This window comes from Ovis canadensis, chromosome 20 (assembly GCF_042477335.2).
Source record: "Ovis canadensis isolate MfBH-ARS-UI-01 breed Bighorn chromosome 20, ARS-UI_OviCan_v2, whole genome shotgun sequence".
NCBI classification, from domain to species: Eukaryota; Metazoa; Chordata; class Mammalia; order Artiodactyla; family Bovidae; genus Ovis; species Ovis canadensis.
In genome coordinates this window covers 49,133,022-49,158,697 of record NC_091264.1, presented here as the reverse complement: position 1 = coordinate 49,158,697, position 25,676 = coordinate 49,133,022, and the positions used below count along the sequence as shown (strand labels likewise).

Sequence of the window (25,676 nt, the reverse complement as noted above, 5' to 3'; positions counted from 1 at the left end):
CTCCCGGAGTTCACTCAGACTCATGTCAATCGAGTCCATGATGCCATCTAGCCATCTCATCCTCGGTTGTCCCCTTCTCCTCCTGCCCTCAATCCTTCCCAGCATCAGAGTCTTTTCCAATGAGTCAACTCTTCGCATGAGGTGGCCAAAGTACTGGAGTTTCAGCTTTAGCATCATTCCTTCCAAAGAAATCCCAGGGTTGATCTCCTTCAGAATGGACTGGTTGGATCTCCTTGCAGTCCAAGGGACTCTCGAGTCTTCTCCAACAACACAGTTCAAAAGCATCAATTCCTTGCCGCTCAGCCTTCTTCACAGTCCAACTCTCACATCCATACATGACCACAGGAAAAACCATAGCCTTGACTAGATGGACCTTAGTCAGCAAAGTAATGTCTCTGCTTTTGAATGTACTATCTAGGTTGGTCATAACTTTTCTTCCAAGGAGTAAGCATCTTTTAATTTCATGGCTGCAGTCACCATCTGCAGTGATTTTGGAGCCCAAAAAATTAAAGTCTGACATAGTTTCTACTGTTTCCCCATCTATTTCCCATGAAGTGATGGGACCAGATGCCATGATTTTTGTTTTCTGAATGTTGTTTTATTTTTTTAATTTTTTTAATTTTTTATATTTTTAATTTTTAATAATTTTTATTTTTACTTTATTTTACTTTACAATACTTTATTGGTTTTGCCATACATTGGCATGAATCCACCATGGGTGTACATGCGATCCCAAACATGAACCCCCCTCCTAACTCCCTCCCCACAACATCCCTCTGGGTCATCCCCATGCACCAGCCCCAAGCATGCTGTATCCTGCATTGGACATAGACTGGTGATTCGATTCTTATGATAGTATACATGTTTCAATGCCATTCTCCCAAATCATCCCACCCTCTCCCTCTCCCTCTGAGTCCAAAAGTCCACTATACACATCTGTGTCTTTTTTGCTGTCTTGCATACAGGGTCGTCATTGCCATCTTTCTAAATTCTATATATATGTGTTAGTATACTGTATTGGTGTTTTTCTTTCTGGCTTACTTCACTCTGTATAATTGGCTCCAGTTTCATCCATCTCATCAGAACTGATTCAAATGTATTCTTTTTAACAGCTGAGTTATACTCCATTGTGTATATGTACCACAGGTTCCTTATCCATTCATCTGCTGATGGACATCTAGGTTGTTTCCATGTCCTGGCTATTATAAACAGTGCTGCGATGAACATTGGGGTACATGTGTCTCTTTCAATTCTGGTGTCCTCGGTGTGTATGCCCAGCAGTGGGATTGCTGGGTCTTATGGCAGTTCTATTTGCAATTTTTTAAGGAATCTCCAGACTGTTTTCCATAGTGGTTGTACTAGTTTGCATTCCCCCCAACAGTGTAGGAGGGTTCCCTTTTCTCCACACCCTCTCCAGCATTTATTGCTTGCAGATTTTTGGATCGCAGCCATTGTAACTGGTGTGACATGGTATCTCATTGTGGTTTTGATTTGCATTTCTCTAATAATGAGTGATGTTGAGCATCTTTTCATGTGTCTGTTAGCCATCCATATGTCTTCTTTGGAGAAATGTCTATTTAGTTCTTTGGCCCATTTTTTGATTGGGTCGTTTATTTTTCTGGAATTGAGTTGCATAAGTTGTTTGTATATTTTTGAGATTAGTTGTTTGTCAGTTGCTTCGTTTGCTATTATTTTCTCCCATTCAGAAGGCTGTCTTTTCACCATGCTTATATTTTCCTTTGTTGTGCAGAAGCTTTTAATTTTAATTAGATCCCATTTGTTTATTTTTGCTTTTATTTCCAGAATTCTGGGAGATGGATCATAGAGGATCCTGCTGTGACTTATGTTGGAGAGTGTTTTGAATGTTGAGCTTTAATCCAACTTTTTTGCTCTCCTCTTTCACTTTCATCAAGAGGCTGTTTAGCTCCTCTTCACTTCTGCCATAAGGGTGGTATTATCTGCATATCTGAGGTTATTGATATTTCTCCCAGCAATCTTGATTCCAGCTTGTGTTTTTTCCAGTCCAGCATTTCTCATGATGTAATCTGCATATAAGTTATATAAGCAGGGTGACAATATACAGCCTTGACGTACTCCTTTTCCTATTTGGAACCAGTGTGCTGTTCCATGTGCAGTTCTAACTGTTGCTTCCTGACCTGCATACAGATTTCTCAAGAGGCAGGTCAGGTGGTCTGGTATTCCCGTCTCTTTCTGAATTTTCCACAGTTTATTGTGATCCACACAGTCAAAGGCTTTGGCATAGTCAATAAAGCAGAAATAGATGTTTTTCTGGAACTCTCTGGCTTTTTCCATGATCCAGAGGATGTTGGCAATTTGATCTCTGATTCCTGTGCCTTTTCTAAAACCAGCTGGGAAATCAGGGAGTTCATGGTTCACATATTGGTGAAGCCCCGCTTGGAGAATTTTCAGCATTACTTTACTAGCATGTGAGATGAATGCAATTGTGCAATAGTTTGAGCATTCTTTGGCATTGCCTTTCTTTGGGGTTGGAATGAAAACTGACCTTTTCCAGTCCTGTGGCCACTGCTGAGTTTTCCATATTTGCTGGCATAGTCAGTGCAGCACTTTCACAGCATCATCTTTCAGGTTTTGAAACAGCTCAACTGGAATTCCATCACCTCCACTAGCTTTGTTCGTAGTGATGCTTTCCAAGGCCCACCTGACTTCACTTTCCAAGATATCTGGCTCTAGATGAGTGATCACACCATCATGATTATCTGGGTCGTGAAGATATTTTTTGTACAGTTCTTCCATGTATTCTTGCCACTTCTTAATATCTTCTGCTTCTGTTAGGTCCATACCATTTCTGTCCTTTATCAAGTCCATCTTTGCATGAAATGTTCCCTTGGTATCTCTAATTTTCTTGAAGAGATCTCTAGTTTTTCCCATTCTGTGCTTTTCCTCTATTTCTTTGCCTTGATTGCTGAAGAAGGCTTTCTTATCTCTTCTTGCTATTCTTTGGAACTCTGCATTCAGATGCTTTTATCTTTCCTTTTCTCCTTTGCTTTTCGGCTCTCTTCTTTTCACAGCCTCCCCAGACAGCCATTTTGCTGTTTTGCATTTCTTTTCCATGGGGATGGTCTTGATCCCTGTCTCCTGTACAATGTCACGAACCTCATTCCATCAGGCACTCTATCTATCAGGTCTAGGCCTTCAATCTACTTCTTACTTCCATGGTATAATCATAAGGGGTTTGATTTAGGTCATACCTGAATGGTCTAGCAGTATTCCCTACTTTCTTCAATTTGAGTCTGAATCTGGCAATATGGAGTTCATGATCTGAGCCACAGTCAGCTCCTGGTCTTGTTTTTGTTGACTGTATAGAGCTTCTCCATCTTTGGCTGCAAAGAATATAATCAATCTGATTTCAGTGTTGACCATCCAGTGATGTCCATGTGTAGAGTCTTTCTTGTGCTGTTGGAAGAGGATGTTTGTTATGACCAGTGCATTTTCTTGGTAAAAGTCTATTAGTCTTTGTCCTGCTTCATTCTGCATTTCAAGGTCAAATTTGCCTGTTACTCCAGGTGTTTCTTGATTTCCTACTTTTGCATTCCAGTCCCCTATAATGAAAAGCACATCTTTTTTGGCTGTTACTCCTTAGAAGGAAAGTTATGACCAAGCTAGATGTCATATTAAAAAGCAGAGACATTACTTTGCCAACAAAAGTCTGTCTAGTCAAGGCTATCATTTTTGCAGTGGTCATGTATGGATGTGAGAGTTGACCTGTGAAGAAAGCTGAGTGCAGAAGAATTGATGCTTTTGAACTGTGGTGCTGGGGAAGACTCTTGAGAGTCCCTGGGACTGCAAGGAGATCCAGTGAGTCTATTCTAAAGGAGATCAGTCCTGGGTGTTCTTTGGAAGAACTGATGCTAATGCTGAAACTCCAATACTTTGGCTACCACATAAGAAGAGTTGACTCATTGGAAAAGACCCTGATGCTGTGAGGGATTGGGTTCAGGAGGAGAAGGGGACGACAGAGGATGAGATGGCTGGATGGCATCACCGACTTGATGGATATTAGTCTGAGTGACTCCAGGAGTTGGTGATGGACAGAGAGGCCTGGCGTGCTGAGATTTTTGAACTGCATACATGTTTCTCATAAGATGGGTAATGTTTGTCTGGTATTCCCATCTCCTTAAGAATTGTCCACTTTGTTGTGATCCACACATTTTGCTGAGGTCAATGAAACAGATGCTTTTCTGGAATTGCCTTACCTTCTCTGTGTTCCAGCAAATGTTGCCAATTTGATCTCTGGTTCATCTGCTTTTTCTAAACCCAGGTTGAACACCTGGAAGTTCGAGGTTTACATAATGCTGAAGCCTAGCCTGGAGGATTTTGAGCATAACCTTACTAGCATGGGAAATGACTGCAACTGTTCTGTTTCTTGAACATTCTTTAGTACTGCCCTTCTTCATAATTGGGATGAGGCCTGTCCTCTGGCCACTGCTGCCTTTTCCAAATTTTCTGACACATTGAGTGGAACACTTCAATAGCATCATCTTTGAGGTTTTTAAATAGCTTAGCTGGCATTCTATCACCTCTACTAGCTTTATGGGCAGCAGTCCTTCTTAAGACCCACTTGACTTCACATTCTAGATATCTGCCTCAGAGTTAGAAACTACACCATTGTGATTATCTGGGTCATTAAGATTTCTTTGTATAGTTCTTTGTATAGTTCTTCTGTGTACTTTTCCCATCTCTTCTTGGTCTATTCTGCTTTATTAAGTCTCCAAATACCAAAGAGTCAAAGTGGTCTTGAGAAAGAAGAACAAAGTTTGAGACCATGGTTGCTGATTTCAAATATATTAGAAAGCTATAGTAATCAAAACAGAATGATTTGCTTCTGGCTCGAAAACAGACACATAGATCAATATAGTACAGTAACGTAGCCAGAAAGAAATGTACATCGATATATTGTTGGTTAGCTTGTGAAAAAGGAGCCAAGAATATCCAGTGGGGAAAGGACAAACTTTTCAAAATGGCCCTGGGAAAACTGGAGAGTCCTATGAAAAAATGAAACTGTACCCCTGTCTTTAGCCTACACAAAAATCAACTAAAAAGGGATTAAAAAGTTGAACATAAGACTAGAAGAAGACATTGAGGTATTCTTCTTGCCATCAGTCTTTGCAAGGAGGCTTTGGATTTCACACCAAAAGCAAAGGCAACAATTGCCAAAACAAACAAGTAAAATCCAATCAAACTCCAAAGAAAGGAACATCAAGAAAATCACACAGCAATTTACAGATTGACAGAAGACATTTCCAAATCATATATTTGATAAGGGCTTAATATCCAAAAATACATGAGACATACAACTCAAGGGCAAAAAAAACCAAATAATTCAAATTTTAATGGAGTGTAAGAAAAGTAAGAGTCTCAATAAATCTCAATATTAGACTGTAGATGAGAGACACAGCAAGGTTTTCCTCCTAGAACAATAAAAGCCTGTGCCTTCCTGGCATTACTTTCTTCATCTCCACTCACTTGTTTGACAATTACAGTTCAATGTGTACGTTCTTCAGTCAATAGCAATCACCCCACAGTGAGCTATAATACGTACTAAGAATATCCCCATTGAGGGAAAAAATATCCTAATATTTGCATATTTACTAATGAGGCATAATCAAAGGAAGATCATTTCCAGAGTTTACCATGCCATTGTTTTGTATATTTCATTTCAAAATTGAGCTACCTAGTAAGGAAAATGAGTTAAGAGACCTCAATAACATATAGATAGAAATGATTTTAAATGGGAGAATTAATGGATTATAACTTGGGAGTAATTTATTACTACTGTTGCAACTATAGTCCTTTTGGTTCTCTACTGCATCCATTAATAATTTATTATAAATATTAATATCAACACAGGGACTGCTACTGCTGCTGCTACTGCTGCATCACTTCAGTCGTGTCCATCTCTGTGCAACTGCATGGATGGCAGCCCACCAGGCTCCTCTGTCCCTGGGATTCTCCAGGCAAGAACACTGGAGTGGGTTGCCATTTCCTTCTCCAATGCATGACAGTGGAAAGTGAAAGTCAAGTCGCTCAGTTGTGTCTGACCCTCAGGGACCGCATGGACTACAGCCTATCAGGCTCCTGAACCCATGGGATTTTTCAGGAACAGTGGGTTGCCATTGCCTACTAGGTTATAGTGAATAGCGAAAGACATAGAATATGTTAGGCAAGAAGTGAAAGTATGGGAAGTCAGCAATGGTAGTAAGGTAAAGGGCAGTATTGCCTTGAGAGGAAGGAAAGTTCTCAAAGTTTCTTGAAACACAAAAATCGAGCCAGATGTGAGGAATTAGCTTACTTTGTAAACCAGAAACTCTACCAGAAGAAATTTAAGTTCATAAAAACATTATGATGCTAAAACCCAAAATGTAGACAGAGAATAGGGTAGGGTTGGGTTTATAGACGTTCAAAATTCTCCATTGCTGAGTGCATCAGGCACTCAAGGTCCGCCCTCACTGAAGACTTTCTCGATTGCTCAACCTGCAGGTACCAGCATGGAAAAAGAGACAGCTACTCCACAGGCAGTTGAACCCTACTTTTATGGCCCCCTGGCTTTCCTTAAGAAGCATCCCATGCAGCAGATTTCCCCCATCCCATCCCATCAGGCTGACTCCCCACGGTCAACAGGAGTCCTGACCCTGGGATTATTCTGCAATCCCCATGGCTCCAGCTCCCAGCTTCCGGAGATACCAGTGGACTTACAACCCTGTCCGAGGTATGAAAGGCTGCAGCATGGCTTGTCTATGCGGTTCTCACTCCGTTCAGACTGTCCCAGATTAGTGACTTCACTCCCCAACTGCTTCAAATGTCTCCCCCGTCCCAGTGGACGGCCATGGACGTGGGGATCTCTCCCCTGAGCTTCAGCTCCCTCACCCCCTGGTGCAGGCTGGTCGCCTTGGTCTCCTCCTTCTTTCCCCTTCCTCCTTGTCCCTTCTTTCCTTTGTCCTACCGAGCTCTGTATGGATCCGGATATTCCTTCTCAGTGCTCAGGGAGTCCCTCCCGTGCTCACCTGGTCTCTGTGGGAACTGCTGCATCTCTAGACGTTCCTGACGCACCGTGGAGAGAGGTGAACCCCACTTCCACCCACCACTCCTGCATCTTGTCCACCCTCATTTGTGCACATATTAGAAATGAGTTTCCCTTCTATTAGGTAACAATGCCATCACCACAAGTTTAACTTTTGCTTTTTGAGGAGAACACAGGTTAAGTTCCACTCTCTTCAGTTCAGTCAGTCATTCAGTCGTGTCCCACTCTGTGTGACACCAGGATTTCAGCACGCCAGGCTTCCCTGTACATCCCCGACTTCCAGAGCTTGTTCAATCTCATGATTAGATCATGAAGCTCAAACTTAGATCCTCACCTTATTAATTTTTTATACAGGAAAATATGTAATCTCTAAAAATCTCTCCCTATTTGTCCTACCTTCCAGGCTTTGGCAATCATTTTTCTACTCTGACTTCCTTTTTTTTTTTTTTTTTTGAACTCTTTATAGTTCAGATCATATGGCATTTGTCTTTCTTTGAGTTAGTTTACTTAGCATAATACCCTCCGTTTTCATTCATGTTGCCACAAATGGAAGGATTTCTTTCTTTTTCTAATGGCTAAATAATATTTACCTATATATGTCACGTCACATTGTTTTAATCCATTCCCCTTGATGTTGATAGATACTCAGGTTGTTTCTGTACCAAGGCTACTGTGAATAATGCTGCAATGAACATGGGAATATAGGTCTCTCTTTGAGACAATGATTTCATTTCCTTTGACTATATATCCAGAAGTGGGATAATGGATCACATAAACGTTCTCTTTTAAATTTCTTGAATAACCTCTACAGTGTGTTTCCATGGGAGTTGCACCAGTATACATACCTACCAAAAGTGCATAAGCACTCCTTTTTCTCCTCATCCTCAATAACATTTGTCATTTCTTACATTTTTAGTACTAGACATTCAAACAAGTAAGACATGATATCTCTTGTGCTTTTGATCTGCATTTCCTTTGATTATTAGTGATACTGAGCATCTTTTCATATACCTATTGATCGTCTATATGGCTTATTTGTGGGAAAATGTCTATTCTTTAAAAATGTAGCATACATTATGTTTACTATATTCCAATATGTGAAACTCAGTTGCCTAGCTGTATATCAACAACAAACTATCAGAAAGTGGAGTAAAAAAAACAATTCCATTTACTATTGCATCACAAAAAGATAAAACACTTAGAAACAAACTTAGGAAGGTGTTGAAAGATTTGATGCAAAACCTTTAAGACATTGATAAGACAAATTTTAAAAGAGTTAAAGATATGTAAAGTTAGGTTGCCTATTCAATGTGTTTCTTGAGGTAGGATTTGCATTTCTATAAACTTCCCTCTTAGAACTGCTTTTGTTGCATCCTCTAGGTTTTAGATCATCATGTTTTCATTGTTCTTTGTTTCTAGGACTGTTTTGATTTCCCTTATTTCTATAGTAATCTGTTCATTATTTAGAAATGTGTTTTTTAATCTACATGTGTTTGTGTTCTTTATAGTTTGTTTTTTTTTTTCCCTATAATCGATATCTAGTATGATAGTACTCTTGCCTGGAAAATCCCTTGGATGTAGGAGCCTGGTAGGCTGCAGTCCATGGGGTTGCCAAGAGTCGGACACAACTGAGCAACTTCACTTTCACTTTCACTTTCATGCATTGGAGAAGGCAGTCGCAACCCACTCCAGTGTCCTTGCCTGGAGAATCCCAGGGACAGAGGAGCCTGGTGGGCTGCCACCTGTGGGGCCACAGAGAGTCGAACACGACTGAAGCAACTTAGCAGCAGTAGCAGTATCATAGTGTTGTGGTCAGAGAAAATTCTTGATATAATTTCAATTTCCTTAAATGTACTGAGGTTTGATTTGTGACCCAAGATGAGTAGAATGTTCTGTGTGTACTTGAGAAAATAATGTATTCTTCTACATTTGGATGGAATGTGTAAAGATATCAATTAGGTCTGTTTGCTCTAATATTTCCTTCTGGGCTTATATGTCTTTATTAATTTTCTGTTTTGTTGATCTGTCCATTGGTATAGATGTGGTGTTAACATGCCCTACTATTATTGTGTTACTGTCAATTTCTCCTTTTTTGTCAGTTAGTGTTTACCTTATGTATTGAGGTGCTCTTATGTAGGGTCCATAAATAGTTAATATTGTTATGCCTTTTTCTTGGACTGCTCCCTTGATCATTTGGCAGTGTCCTTCTTAATCTCTTATAATAGTTTTAATTTTGAGGTCTATTTTTGCTGATACTAGAACTGCCAATCTGGCAAACTTTCAATTTCCATTTGCATGGAATATCTTTTTCCATCCTCTCACTTTCGGTCTGTATGTGTCTCTAGGACTGAAGTGGATCTATTGTAGACAGCATATATATGGGTCTTGTTTTTGTATTCATTCAGCCAGTCTGTGCCTTTGGTAAGAATTGAAGAAGATAATAGCAAATAAAACAACTGATAAAGGATTACTTACCAAAATACAAGCATCTCAAACAACTCAGTCATCAAAAGCAAAGGCAAGAACTACAAAAATAAACTAGTGAGACCACATCAAACTCAAAACCTTCTGCATAGTAAAAGAAGCCATCCATAAAATGAAATGACAACCTATGGAATGAAAAAAAATATATTTGCAAATCACATATTTGGTAAGGGCTTCATATCCAAGTATATATAAGAAACTCATGCAAATCCTAATTGAAAGAAATCAAACAACCAAAATTATTAAAGGAACAGAGAAAGAGCAAGTGTTTTGAAAAATCTGAAGAGCACACTATAGATGAGAGACACTGTAAGTTTTTCCTTCCAGAACAGAAGCCTGTGTCTTCCTGGCATTGCTTTCTTCATCTCCAATCACCTGTTTGGTGATTGGAGTTCATAGTATACATCCTTCATTCAATAGCTATCACTCCACAGTGAGCTATATGTGCTCAGAATAGCCTTATTAACTATAACAAACTAATAATTACATACTTAATCTTGTACGGGAAAATGAGTAGGGGACCTCAGTAATACATGGATAGAAAGTCAGTTAAAACTGGGAGCATTATCAGTTTATATTTGGGGGGAATGTATTATTGCTAATACTATTACAATTTTATTCCCTTTAATTCTCTGCTATACTAGTGGATATTTATTTAAAATAGTAATACCTTTTCATGTGTTTGTTAGCCATCCGTATGTCTTCTTTGGAGAAATGTCTATTTAGTTCTTTGGCCCATTTTTTGATTGGGTCGTTTATTTTTCTGGAATTGAGCTGCATAAGTTGCTTGTATATTTTTGAGATTAGTTGTTTGTCAGTTGCTTCATTTGCTATTATTTTCTCCCATTCAGAAGGCTGTCTTTTCACCTTGCTTATATTTTCCTTTGTTGTGCAGAAGCTTTTAATTTTAATTAGATCCCATTTGTTTATTTTTGCTTTTATTTCCAGAATTCTGGGAGGTGGATCACAGAGGATCCTGCTGTGATTTATGTCTGAGAGTGTTTTGCCTATGTTCTCCTCTAGGAGTTTTATAGTTTCTGATCTTACATTTAGATCTTTAATCCATTTTGAGTTTATTTTTGTGTACGGTGTTAGAAAGTGATCTAGTTTCATTCTTTTACAAGTGGTTGACCAGTTTTCCCAGCACCACTTGTTAAAGAGGTTGTCTTTACTCCATTGTATATTCTTGCCTCCTTTGTCAAAGATAAGGTGTCCATATGTGTGTGGATTTATCTCTGGGCTTTCTATTTTCTATTTTCTAACAAACACATGAAAAGATGCTCAACATCACTCATTATTAGAGAAATGCAAATCAAAACCACAATGAGGTACCACTTCACACCAGTCAGAATGGCTGCGATCCAAAAATCTGCAAGCAATAAATGCTGGAGGGGGTGTGGAGAAAAGGGAACCCTCCTACACTGTTGGTGGGAATGCAAACTAGTACAGCCACTATGGAGAACAGTGTGGAGATTCCTTAAAAAATTGCAAATAGAACTACCTTATGACCCAGCAATCCCACTGCTGGGCATACACACCGAGGAAACCAGAATTGAAAGAGACACATGTACCCCAATGTTCATCGCAGCACTGTTTATAATAGCCAGGACATGGAAACAACCTAGATGTCCATCAGCAGATGAATGGATAAGAAAGCTGTGGTACATATACACAATGGAGTATTACTCAGCAGTTAAAAAGAATTCATTTGAATCAGTTCTGATGAGATGGATGAAACTGGAGCCGATTATACAGAGTGAAGTAAGCCAGAAAGAAAAACACCAATACAGTATACTAACACATATATATGGAATTTAGGAAGATGGCAATGACGACCCTGTATGCAAGACAGGGAAAGAGACACAGATATGTATAACGGACTTTTGGACTCAGAGGGAGAGGGAGAGGGTGGGATGATTTGGGAGAATGACATTCTAACATGTATACTATCATGTGAATTGAATCGCCAGTCTATGTCTGATGCAGGATGCAGCATGCTTGGGGCTGGTGCATGGGGATGACCCAGAAAGATGTTATGGGGAGGGAGGTGGGAGGGGGGTTCATGTTTGGGAATGCATGTAAGAATTAAAGATTTTAAAATTTAAAAAATAAAAAACTAAAATAAAAAAATAAAAAAATAAATAAATAAAAATAAAATAGTAATACCAATATAGAGGTACATAGTACTCACGTTACAGTAGATTGAGAAAGACAAAGCTATGAGGCAGGAAGTGAAATCACAGAAAATTATGAACAGTAACAAAATAAGGGCAAGTACTGCCTAGAAAAAGCAGAGTTCTCTAATTTTTGGAGACAACACGAGCAAGCAAGATGTGAGCCAACCAGCTTAAACTGTGTATCAGAAACTGCACCAGAAGGAAAATGAAGTTCATAGAAATGTGCTGATGCTATACACCAAAATCCAGACAGTAAGAGAACAGGGTAGGGTTTATGTAGATGCTGAAAATACTCAGAGAGTTAGACATGGAAGCAAATACACTAATGAGCATCAGAAAAATCAAAGCACAAAAAGGTCTGAAAAATAAATCGTAAAGGGACTTGGTAGTCTGATCAAAAGAATAAGAGAATCAAATTAGAAAACCAAAATATAAAGACTTGTGCCAAACTTCAGCATGAATCAGCCATAGGTATACCTATGTCCCTTGGTCTTGAACTTCTTTGCCACTTTCCTCTCCATCTCAACCCTCGAAGCTGTTACAGAAAAATATGGAAGGCTTCACAAATTTGTGTGTCATCCTTGGGCAGGGGCCATGCTAATCTTCTCAGTATTATTCCAATTTTTAAATATATGTGCTACCAAGGCAAACGCATGAATAAGAATTCGGGGAATGTCATGGAAACATGTATAATATCATATAAGAAACAAATCACCAGTCCAGGTTCGATACAGGATCCTTAAGCTGGTGCACTGGGATGACCCGGAGGGATGTTATGGGGAGGGAGGTGGGAGGGGAGTTCAGGATGGGGTATCTGTGTGCACCCATGGCAGATTCATAGTGATGTGTGGCAGAACCAATACAATATTGTAAAGTAATTAGCCTCCAATTAAAATAAATAAATTTAAATTAGAAAATAAATATTTGAGATAAAATATTTAAAAAAATTTAACCAAAAAAGTCATATAGTTAGTCATTTACCAATAAATTATCAATTACATTAGAAATTAGGGTATTCTGCTATATTTACTGCCTCTTATAAAATTGAATTTATAAGGTCCAAAGTTTCATGAAGGAATTAAGCATATATTTATGCATAGCACATGTATACATGCACAGAAAAACATGCACACAAATATGTTTATGTTATATAAGCAATTATCGTCCTTGCCTGTCATAATAAGCTCTTTAGTTGATGAGAGAGATAGTCCCAGATTTTCCCAATTTATATGTCTTCTTTTTGAGAACCACTTCTTTTATTTTCATCACCTAGTTTTTTTTTTTTGATTCAAAGCATTTATTATTCTTATGTTTTGACTTCTTCTGGAGATTCGTTTGGATTCCCCACCCCTCCTGTTAGTTGTCTATTTTATTGCTATTATGAAATCTAATTAAATTTTTGAGCTTTTTTTCCCCCTCAGTCGCATTTTTTATTGTTGTTATAAACATCTGCCTCTACGTTGGACTTTTGCAATTCTGTGGAGTTTTCCTTTTTTTTTTCCTTTGCTTTTTTTTTAAATTTTAATTTTTAAATTTTAAAACCTATTATTATTTTTTTTTTACATTTATTCTTTTTTTTTTAACTTTTTATTTTTACTTTATAATACTATATTTGTTTTGCCATGCATTGACATGAATCCACCATGGGTGTACATGCGATCCCAAACATGAATGCCCCTCCCACTTCCCTCCCCACAACATCCCTCTGGGTCATCCCCATGCACCAGCCCCAAGCTTGCTGTATCCTGCATCGGACATAGACTGGTGATTCGATTCTTACATGATAGTATACATGTTTCAATGCCATTCTCCCAAATCATCCCACCCTCTCCCTCTCCCACTGAGTCCAAAAGTCCACTATACACATCTGTGTCTTTTTTGACACAGATACAGGGTCATCACTGCCATCTTTCGAAATTCCATATATATGTGTTAGTATACTATATTGGTGTTTTTCTTTCTGGCTTACTTCACTCTGTATAATCAGCTCCAGTTTCATCCATCTCATCAGAACTGATTCAAATGTATTCTTTTTAATGGCTGAGTTATACTCCATTGTGTATAGGTACCACAGGTTTCTTATCCATTCATCTGCTGATGGACATCTAGGTTGTTTCCATGTCCTGGCTATTAAAAAACAGTGCTGCGATGAACATTGGGGTACATGTGTCTCTTTCAATCCCACTGCTGGGCATACACACCGAGGAAACCAGAATTCATCACCTAATTTTAAATAACCATTTTATTCTTAGATACCATTCCCCTTTAAAATAACTAAAGGCAGAGAAAACCTTATAAATGCTGATATCTTATCCTTAATTAAATTACCACTCTTCCTGTAAATTGGAAAAAGAATGATGTTCAGATCTTACTCAGGAGGATAAAATCTCTATATTATCAGTTCTCATGTAGAAACTAAATTGTTGCTCACTTCAGTCTTAAATTCTGCTTACTTACAAAGGACAGACATGAAAAGTAATATTAAAATCATGCATGCAAGAGTCTATGATTTTATGCTTCTGTTGGCCAAAGGTAGGGCCATGAATAATTTCTGAAATATTACAATACATCACGGAAGCATGAAGGTCTAGTTCTAATGTCAAAGAGGAGATGCTTGGAGACGGTTCTAAACCTAAGCTCCGTGGGTTGTCAGGATATACTCCCGACCAGTCAGGTAAATTTTGTCCCTAAAAAGTCAAAGTCAGGAAGTTGCAGGCCTTGTTTGCAAAGCCAATGACATTGTCTTGGGTGCTGACCGGGTAATATTCTTGTATTACCATTTGGAGATTTATTTGCTGTTTACTCAAAGAAACAAAAGTAATGAGAGGATTAAAGATGCATAAAAGTAGAAGAGCTGTCAAGGTGCCTAGAAGAAAGGCTAGCGAGCAGAACCAGGCCCCCACACTGATAATTGTCAGAGACTGTAACAGTGAGTGTTTTATAGACAGAGCAGAACAAGTGGATAAACCAATGTTCTAGGGTCACTGCTGTTTCACAGTCAAAGACAAAATATTTTCCTCTTTAAGGAGAGTCATCACAGCTCCTGATGTGGTCCTGGTTACACACATGCTGACTGAGAGCCCACAAGCATGTGTGATGTGACATCAGGAAGTAAACAGATGAGTGTATTGGTGCCCAGTCACCTGCATCTGCTAATAATGGGACCTGGGGAAAACTACTTGCCCTCTCTAATTCATCACATCTTCATTAGCATAACTTGATGATCATAGTGAAGATTAAGGCTATCTCACAGGGTTCCTGTGAAACACAAATTTTAAGATGTTTTAAAGCTTTTGGGAAAGTATCAAAGACATGCATGGGGTTACAAAGGTGAGTGAGCAGATCCAAGGTACAGTATCCTTTTTCTCTTAGTATTCTCTCTGTACTCAATAATAGTCATCAATCAGTCACATGTTTACTCTTACCCCAATGTGATGGTATACCACACAGATAAACTGTACTTTTCTTGTCATTTCAGTGTCTAAAATTCAAGTATTAGTCAATGTAGAGTAAAAAAATTTCAAACTCCTAGAGGGCCTCACTGCTCAGAGTCTGGAGAGTCCCAACATTAAACTGTCTTAAAAGAATAGCCCAAACACTCTGGCTCAGATTTAGTTCCAAATGTTTGCAGAGCACAGAAGTACCTCTGGGAGCAATTCAAAAATACAGGGAGTAACCTACTTCTCCAACTATCTATCTGTGCAAATATCATCATCCATGTAAATTTACACAGAAGGCGCTCCTTCTATCCCACCCCAGCTTCTACAGCAACAAGTCCTGCTCACAGCAACAGGGAAAGACATGGCTTCCTTCCACAGGATGGATTGGATAACCTAGTCATGGATTTGATAATCTAGTCACCTGAGTATCTAGATCATCTCAGAATGGCTCATGGTTTTATTTAAACAGGGTCCTGCCTTCTGCTGCTTCTGGTCATGGCAAATCTGCTCCTGTGCCAAGGCAACCCATGCCCGTCCTGCGGCCCTGACGTGTTTGCCATCTCCCTGAGATCCCTTACAGACTTGTTTATCGATGCTGTCCAGCTGTCCCACGACTTCCATAACTTTTCCTTAGTAATGATCAACAAGTTTGTAAGTACTATGATAGTGGTGCTTTAGTGGCTAAATCGTGTCCAACTCTTGCTATCCCTTGGGCTGTAGCCCTCCAGGTTCCCAGAAGGAAACTTCACCTAAGTGATGGGGCTATACTATCCTTTAAACAAGAGGGCTGCAAAAGCACACACTCTCAGCCAAAGAAGCTGTCAGTTCATAAGATGTGGAAATTGAAGAAAGGATCAGTTTTGTGAAATCTCAGTTTCCTAAGAAGTGCAATAAATTTTTCAGTTTCCCTTCGTTCATTTTCTTTTTTAAATAAGCAAAATAAATGATTTTGCATTTGTCAGCTAGGAATGCCATAAAAGAATACAATAGACTCTGAGGAATAAACTACAGAAATTTATTTCCTCACAGTCTGGGGGCTAGAAGTCCAAGATCAGGGTGCCAGCAAGGTGAGGTTCTGGTAAGGACTCTTTCTTCCCAGGCTGGCTTCTCCATGAGTCCCCACACAGGGTGGGAGGTGGGGAAGAGAGATAGAGAAAAAGACACAGATACACAGAGAGAATTCTCTGGTGTTTCGCTTCATGAAGACACTAAACCTATTGGATGAGTGTTCCACCCTAAGAGCTCATGTAACCTTAATGGGCTTCACTGGTGGCTCAGATGGTAAAGAATCTTCCTGCAATGTGAGAGACTTGGGTTCTATCCCTGGGTCTGGAAGATTCCCTGGAGAAGGGAATGGCAAGCCACTCCAGTATTCTTGCCTGATAAATCCCATGGACAGACGAATCTGGTGGGCTATAGACCATGGGATCCCAAAAAGTCAGAATCCTTTTTGAAACACAGTATTTTGGCAGTTAGGTCTCTAACACAGGAATCTGAAGAACACACATTCAGTCCACAATACTACCTGACACAAAGCACTTTTAGGTGGGACTGGGGAAAGGAAGCATATCGATTTTCTGGTCCTTCAAGGTCTCCGTGGGCTTTCTTCTCCAGGCTCAGAGTAATAGTCAATAAATGAGAACTGCTCTGCAGTGAGAAGGCAATGGCAACCAACTCCAATACTCTTGCCTGGAAAATCCCATGTATTGAGGAGCCTGGTAGGTGCGGTATATGGAGTCGCTAAGAGTCGGACATGACTGAGGAACTTCATTTCCACTTTTCTCTTTCAGGCATTGGAGAAAGAAATGGAAACCCACTCCAGTGCTCTTGCCTGGAGAATGCCAGGGACGGGGGAGCTTGTTGGCTGCCGTCTATGGGGTTGTACAGAGTTGGACACGATTGAAGTGACTTAATAGCAGCAGCAGCAGCTCTGCAGTGAACTAGGTGGATGGAACAAGTTAAACAAAGCTGAATCCCAGTCACAAAAATGAATACTTGTAGTTTTTTAAAGCTACAAATTATTGTTTTAAGATTTGCAGTGAATAGGTTCCCAGCTACTATAGAGGGGGTGTTTACAATTGGAAACAATTATTTGTTTTCTGAGGAATTTATTTGAAAGTTGTATGTTAATTCTTTTAGGTCAGTCAAGGAGCACACAGTAGAGCAGACAGCTAATAAAAGGCGGTGCTAAAGGTTTCTATTCAATTCACGTAGTTCTTTTTACTCACTAGATTTTTTTTCATCCTCCATTTCACTGCCCATTTTTTTTTTCCAACTCTTCCAGGTAAACAAGAATTTAAATGGTTAAATATAGGTGCATGCATGCATTCTAAGTCACTTCAGTTGTGTCCAATCCTTGCAATCCTACTAACTGTAGCCCAACAGGCTCCTCTGTCCATAGGGCTGGCCAGGCAAGAATCCTGGAGTACGCTGCTGTACCCTCTTGTCAGTGATGCTCCTCACCTAGGGATCAAACCTGAGTCTTGTTATATCTCTTGCATTGGCAGGAATATTCTTTACCACTGCTGTCCCCTAGGAAGCACCAAATATTGCTACATATGTACAATATTTGGTTCAAATAGTAAAAAAAAAAAAAAAAAAAGAAGAAGACAATTATAAAACAGAGAATGGAAAAGGTTAAACTTAGAAAAGTTATATGTAAAATCATTTTTATAGAGACAATGTATAGAAAAGTAGACAAGCATGACTTTCAAATTTTGTGATGACCCCCCCCCCCGTTAAAAAAATTCACATCTATCAAAGATGTTAATGTTCTGTTAATGGGTTCATCTACTGAATGCCCAACAACACTAACTAATTGCCTGATCATTTTCAGGATGAAAAATATGCCCAGGGCAAACTGTACTATATCAATGTCACCAACACCTGCCACACCAATTCCTTCCATTTTCCGGAAGAAAGAGATAAAGTCAACCAGGAAAACGTGAGTCTTTCACCTGGGTTTTTCACCGTTTCAGATGAGACAGTATGTAGATTACCAGACGTCAGATCATTAGAGGTTATGGTAACTGTACATGCAGAAAACGGTGGAGGAACCATAAGCAATTGAAGAGAAATTATATTAAGCAGTTCATTAAGCATGAGCAAAATCAAGGAATGACTAAAGATTTGTAGTAGCAAGATAGATAACAGATCTATAAATTGTCCATGCAGACAACTTTAGTTCAACCAATGCGTTAGACACAGGACTGCAGCTATTATTCTGGATGGAAACAGGAAATGAATGGGAACTTCCATGTGTAAAATATAAGATTGCAAAATTCATGAATATGAAAGAAACACACGCCAGTTTTGAGTACTCCCTGTTACTAATGACTCCTACTTCGGAATCCTATACTGCACCACCCAAGCCCTTGCATCTGCCTTTCAAGGCTCTCCTGATTCTGCTTGTACTTCTCTGACACCTCCTTCATTTGTCATTCTCAATGACTCCTCTGTCACCTTTTATCCTTAATTTGTACGTCTCCCCCACAATGGTCTATAAAACATCACTGCAGATGGTGATTGCAGCCATGAAATTAAAAGAGGCTTACTCCTTGGAAGAAAAGTTATGACCAACCTAGATAATATATTCAAAAGCAGAGACATTACTTTGCCAACTAAGGTCCATCTAGTCAAGGCTATGGTTTTTCTAGTAGTCAGGTATGGATGTGAGAGTTGGACTGTGAAAAAGGCTGAGCAGCAAAGAATTGATGTTTTTGAACTGTGGTGTTGGAGAAGACTCTTGAGACTCCCTTGGACTACAAGGAGATCCAACCAGTCCATTCTGAAGGAGATCAACCCTGGGATTTCTTTGGAAGGAATGATGCTAAAGCTGAAACTCCAGTACTTTGGCCACCTCATCATATGAAGATTTGACTCATCGGAAAAGACTCTGATGCTGGGAGGGATTGGAAGCAGGAAGAGAAGGGGACGACAGAGGATGAGATGGCTGGATGGCATCACGGACTCGATGGACGTGAGTCTGAGTGAACTCCGGGAGACGGTGATGGACAGGGAGGCCTTGCGTGCTGCAATTCATCGGCTCGCAAAGAGTCGGACACGACTGAGCAACTGAACCGAACTTGCTTCTCATGGCAGCAAAAATTGCCTCTGTTCTGAGGACAACACAGTTTACATATCAAGACTCAATCATTTATTGCAGCTCCAAATTTTCACAGTTATAATCTCTCCTTTCTGATTTCCTGAATTATCGTTCCTCCTAACATTATTTAAAATATTTTCACATGCATCCCCCCTTATAATTCAATCTTCTCTCTCTACAACCCTCTTAACGATACCAGCATTCTTTTCCTCTGTTAAGCTCATTAATAATGAGGGTGAAAAAGTAAAGGAAAAAGGACAAAGAGGAAGAAGAGGAGGGATTGTTCAATAAGCTTAAATTTAAAGTTTATTGAGAGTTACTACCTGGCCTCACATTTTACTAAGCACTTTATGTGCATTACTATATTTAATCATATTCAGTTTTCTGTTCTTTACCAGTAAGACAGTTCATGGCTGTAAAGAAATCAAGCATATTAACTAGCGTTCTTCAGCCCCAGGATTTTCATGCTGAATTCTGCTAGTAGTAGTGAACTAGGGGGAAAACCCTCCATTGTGAATCCCACTGATGCTATTACTAAAGACAATGCTGTGCCATTTTCTGCCCGGAAACATGTCAACAAAACAGACTCTTCTGATGTCAGCAGGGGGCTGGTGTCGGGATCAGCTGAGGAGAGAAGTCTGTTTAGGAATGCCATGTCTTCTTCCTTGTCTCTTTGTTGTAATATCATAAAACAATTACCGATCAAACATCAATACGAAGGACTCATCTGATTCATTAATACAAATGAATCACTGGGTGACAATGACATGGGCACAGGTGGAATCCCTCTTTCCTGGGTCAGGCACTGCAGGCACGTACTGACTTGCCATAAATACTTAGATTCTCTCACGCAAATATACAAACACAGAAGAACTCACTGAGTGGTGGTAGAATTTCAGAGGAAATTGAAAAATCTTCATGTTATATAGAACTCATCAGAAGAATTAGTTTCTAAAATAACCTAGATTTTTATATTTCAGCAAACTGTGAACGAACAGCTAATTTTTTATACTTTTGCAACATTTACTGCCTTCAAAAATCTTTGCATGCACATAGGAATAACCAAAAGTTGTTTAGGTTAGCTGCTCTGAGCAAAGATCACATGTTACCAAAACCACTGAATTATGATTATTTTAACGAAACTGTTTCTTATGGTTGCTTAGAATGAAAACATTACTAAGTGGACACTCGTGCTACTGTACTCCTGGAATAATCCTCTGTATCATCTAGTCACAGAGCTGAAGAGTATGAAAGAATTGTTAGAGGATTTCCTATCAACCACCATGAAGATTGAGAGCATGTCAGAGAAACTTCAAGCCTTAATAGAGAGTCACTTCAGCAAGGTGAGCATCCTGCAGAGGGCTTTCTTGCTTTGTTCATGAATGGAAGAGGTGACCTCTGTAATGCGTAAGGAGTTTGGAAATATCTCATTTTGTAAGAAAAAGATTCATGACTTCTATATGCTAGACTGGTACTACATAAAACAGGAGCCTAGTTACTCATAGTGATAGATTCTACTGTAAAGGAATCAGAATTTCACTGCAATTTTTGACATGTGCAGCCTTCCCTGCATTGCACACAATTCCACCAAAATCTTGCCTCTTTCTGGGCACAGGTGGTTGAAATATTTTCAAGAGTAATAGCACTAGAGAACTGAATTTCCAAGATCAGCATTTTTCTTTAAAGTAACCCAGGACATATGCTATTGAAGTTCCACTTGTCTTCTTTCTCTGTTCTCCTCAAATCAATGGATGTGAGTGGAAAGGAAAAATAGAGAAATTTAAAACTAAACTGGAATTAAGTATCTACTTTTCAGATTTCTAATAGTTTTCTCATAAGCTGGCTCCAAAATCCATATATAGAGAGTTTTATATTCAGATGTCTTCCCCAAATCTTTATTTGATAATTAGAAGAGAAAAAGATAAGCAGATACTAATAAAATGCATAAGAAGTCATTATCATTTGGGTATTTAGATTGTTCTTCCAGTCCTGAATATGATGCACAATGCTTCCAGTACCTGGTCAGGACTCCCATCCCTGACGTCCAGCGATGAAGATAGGCGTCATTCTGAATTGTATAACCTGTTCTACTGCCTGCACAGGGATTTACATAAAGTTGACATGTACATCAAGTTCCTGGGGTGCCGAGCCCGCAAAATGTGCTAAATCCTCATCCATCCCATCCAGCTCTGAGGTGGTCGTGATGATCTATCCCATAGCAAGCTATTTTGAAATTTATAGCTTTTTAATGCATGCTCTGTCATGGGTCTCCTCTTAAAAAAATAAATACAAACTCTTTAGAGATGTCAAAATCTAAGAGGGCAATTTCTTAACATTTCTTATCTTCCTTTAAAAGTAAATCAAAAGAAAATCCACCCCTACAATTGAGAGAATGAAGCGCCTATTACAATTAGTCACAAATAGCGGAACCTGGCATTACTAAGAAAACCATTAAGAGATTATGTAAGAATCACAGCCAATTATTCTGGGTCAAGTTATTAGAGCAACGAATTAGACAATTCTTCATGGTTCTGGTCATGCTACCAAGAAGACTGAATTCTCAGGATTCTTTATGAAAGCCAGCCGCAAACTGTCAGCCAACTATCACAGTGTTACACCAGACAAGATAAGTGCTTTGCACTTTTGTGTAAATAGCATGAGGTTTACTGAACTGTCTAAACATTTTTAGGATGCTGTCTTAGTCCTTCTGGGTTGCTATAACACAGGCTTAAAAAGAATGGAAATGGATTTCCACAGCGTGGTCATGCAGAGTCTTTCTGGTCACACACTTCTTCCTGTATCCTCACACGGGGGGAGGGCTCGGGAGCTCTGTGTGTCTCTTGTATATAAAAACAATCAACTCATTGAGGAGGCTCCATCCTCATAGCTCCATCACCTCACAAAGGCCCCACCTATGGATGCCATTTCCATGGGAATCAGTATTTCATCATATGAAATTTCTGGGGGACACAAAGGCTGAGACCATAGCAGATACAAAGGTGATCTGGCTCATCCCCCTCCAGGGGCTGTCGTCACCCACACTCCACTGCATCCTCATCTCCTGCATCACCTTGCAGCCATTCCACACATTCTATCACTCTGGGTTTCCCAAGTCCAGGTCAGTCAAGTGTCAGCTCCATCTCATATTCAGCCTATTCAATGTTTCCCTCTCCCCTGCTGAGGCCCAGGGGACCTATGAGGAAATGCAGATGTGTCTATTTCTGCAAAGTTCCTTCTGTCTCCCTCTCTGGATCTTCATTCCTCAGGCCACGATGGAACAGGGTAGATGGTAACGAGATGGGAAAGTTCTGACATCACTGACTCACATGGTGCTGTAGTAACCTTCTCTTGGTCCAGATGGACTGATCTGAAATTCGTCCTTACTGACAAGTGTTTCTCTTGAGTGGTTATCCTGGTGATTTTCCAGGACATTCACAAGTTGGGGATCCCCAAATTCATAGTTTCCTTTTTAATCAGGGGAAATGTTCTGGAACCCAAAGCTCCCCACCTGCAGTAGGCACCAGAGCCTCTCTGTTCCCCTCACTCTGCAAGTACCATCTGGAGAATATTAAGCAGCCCACACCAAGCTGCCTACTAGCTCACCCACAGGAAACCCATGTATCATACAAACTCTGAATGATTGAATGGCAGAAATGCTGGTGTGCATCTGTCCATCACTGTAGATTTGGGACAATTGTCCAAGTGGTCACATAAGAACTGAGTAGATCAGAAAGCTGGATTGAAAACCACATTATCTGAGAAGTGAGATACCATTCTCTCTTCCTTTTAGATTAACTATCCTTGTCATTAATTATTTGGCCTTACAAACATGCCCTAGTAGGTCCCAGAATTATAAAATCCTCCAAATAGACTGAGTCTCTACTGAGACTCGAGCAATGTGACTCTATTAGGTATGCTCAGCTTGTTTAACAGCTTCCAAACAACCTGGGATGAGGGCCAATCTCTTGACTGGCTCTCCTAAGAAGTCAGTGATGTGGCTGGGATGGTTTTACAGCATCTTTAGGGCTTTAGTAGTAATTCCTGATAAAGAAAATGGGAAATCAAAAGGTAGAAGCGAAAGGCAGATGGATATAAGAGAAGGAAGAGAAAGACAGAAGGAAGGAAAAACAGCAAAGGGAAAGTGAGTCTAGGATGTGGGTAGTGAAGGACAAAATGCTGTTAGAATGCTTTATTTTTAAGGACTCAAATATCTATGCTTTTTTTAATATCCTAAGAGCAAACATCTCATATTCCCTTTCCATGAAAAAAACCTATAAGCACTTCTAAGTAATTTTCTGCCCAAAACATCTAATTCTATTTTGTTACTTGCCTAACTTTTTTTCGTTCAGATATTTCCAGAAGAGAGGATGGCATTTATTAGAGGGAATGTCTGGCTATAAGGGGGACAATGCAATTGGAGGAAACATACACACACCAGTAGACCACACACATCTTCATGTATTGTCTCTTCAAGCACAAATTTAGGACTTTAGATCAACAACAGAGGTGGTGACATTGAGAGCTCTCTCCTTGCTTGACTATGACATAAAAAGTGAATACTGTAGATTTCAGACAATATTGAACAGAGCCATGGATATACTATAGAGTCAGTCAGAAAAAGCCAAAGCGGGGATACTTGGACAGCATTTAACAATCACTCCATTGCCATCCAGAAAGTGTTGATTTTACCCTCTTTTACAGATTTCCATGTAAGATTACATTTAAAGAAATGGCCCTATTATATCAAGACTAGTAACAACGGTTCCCGAAAGGAAACAAACAAATGAAGAACCTTTGAAGTTCACTGACATTATAGATTAGTAAATCAAATGTCGTGGCTACAATGAAGATTTAAACTGAGATTTTAAAAATCTCTATTTTCCAGAGGCAGGCCCACAAGTTGTAGAGAAGGAGAGGGTGATATAAACACACCAACTGCTATATTGCATGGTAGCGTGAAGAAGAATAAGATGTGATGCCACCACGGGGCTACGGTGGATTGAAGTACAGCTAGGAGCCATCTGAGTGTGTCATAAGAGTGATGCAAATGGGATACTTTATGATGGAGTTTTGAAACGTTGATCAGACCTTGATGTGCAAAAATAGGAAAAAAGTATATCTATCAATTCATTTAGGATCATCCTATGAAGTAAGGATCTCTGACATCCCAGATCAAGGAAACTGAGATATTAATACAGATAGCATTATAAGGTATCAGTGGAAAATCAAGTCTGACAAAAACACGAGATATGTTCATTTTTTACCATTCATGTTGTACCTCTCATGATTATGCCCCCATGATATACTGTATATATTATTGTAGGGTTAGAATGGAGAAATACTTGTATGGATTTTTATGCATTAGGGAGAATCATTTTGGCAAAATAGAGTTTTTCTTTATTCTTCAATGCAACAGAAAGCCAAGAATATTCAGTCCAAGAGAGCAGAATGTTCAGAATTAGAAAAGAGAAACTCTAATGTAGATTGAGGAGTCGTGGCTGTTGGGGCTGGTAGAGGAAAAGAAAGAGACCAGAAAGAGCTGGGAACATTATGACACTGAAAATCAAAGAAGGCTCTGCCAAGTGAAGAGAAGCAAAGCATGTGAGGGATACAGGAAATGAAATAGACCTTGACCACATGCAAGGAATGAGGCAGACATAACAAATACAGTATTGTAAAGTAAAATAAATGATAATTTAAAAAAAAGAAAATCAAAGAAAAAAAAAAACATTGAACAATATGGGACTAGCTGAGTCAATAAAGTACTGAAAAGTCAGAGAGAAGGGGGGAGATAAATTAAGGTTTTATCCAAAAGCACCTGAGCTCTAGGTTCTTGTATTTCATCATCTTAGTAGCAGAAATCACCAAAAAATGTTAAGGTTCTGCAGCAAATGATAGAAATAGGTACTCTAAGGTATCTCTGCTAGACGCTATGGAATACCAGAACCAAAGCGGGGCTACCCAGTGATAACAAGCAGTAAGTAACTAGTCACTTTCAACACTTAAGTAAGACATACATTGTAAAGCATAGAGGATGAATGGAAATCAAATGGAAACAACCAATACCTTTACAGAGCCAGCCTAGACAAAACCTAAAACCTAAACCAAGAGGTCATGGTCTCCTTAATCATGTGTCCACTTTCTCCAAGAAGTTCTCATCCTTTTTCCTGAATTCTCCCTTGTTTACTCACCCTTCTTTGCCTTACTGTCAGCAGACGGTCATCTAATCACCAATCAAATAAATAATTAAACAATGTTCACTCCTGAGACATATTTGCATTGATTGACTCTTCAAACTGAAAAGCTTTCTAATCCCCTGAAAGTAAAACGCTAATATTGGAAGGACTCCTTCCCAGCCTCTTTCCAAAATGCCCAGTGGGCAGCAACTGCGAGTCTAGCTACTTAGACGT

General features: G+C 39.4%; 1 protein-coding gene and 1 non-coding gene across 3 annotated transcripts in view; one reads left to right on the top strand and one right to left on the bottom strand.

Moving 5' to 3' along the window:
* Positions 1–21,432, top strand: part of LOC138425093 (placental prolactin-related protein 1-like) — a 40,524-nt gene extending 19,092 nt beyond the window's left edge. Inside the window, exons 1-5 of one of the 2 annotated variants that reach the window (XM_070289413.1) lie at positions 6,694–6,748; positions 15,631–15,812; positions 17,998–18,105; positions 20,430–20,609; positions 21,241–21,432. In XM_070289413.1, coding sequence (XP_070145514.1) covers positions 6,694–6,748; positions 15,631–15,812; positions 17,998–18,105; positions 20,430–20,609; positions 21,241–21,432 — 717 coding nt within the window. Of the gene's footprint in view, positions 1–6,693; positions 6,749–15,630; positions 15,813–17,997; positions 18,106–20,429; positions 20,610–21,240 lie in introns of those variants that run through there. The other variant, XM_069562713.2, reaches the window with a different exon arrangement.
* LOC138426109 (U6 spliceosomal RNA) lies at positions 12,266–12,376 on the bottom strand. The gene has a single exon (XR_011251533.1). It is a non-coding gene; the product is annotated as a U6 spliceosomal RNA (small nuclear RNA).
* Positions 21,433–25,676: the final 4,244 nt, after the last annotated feature.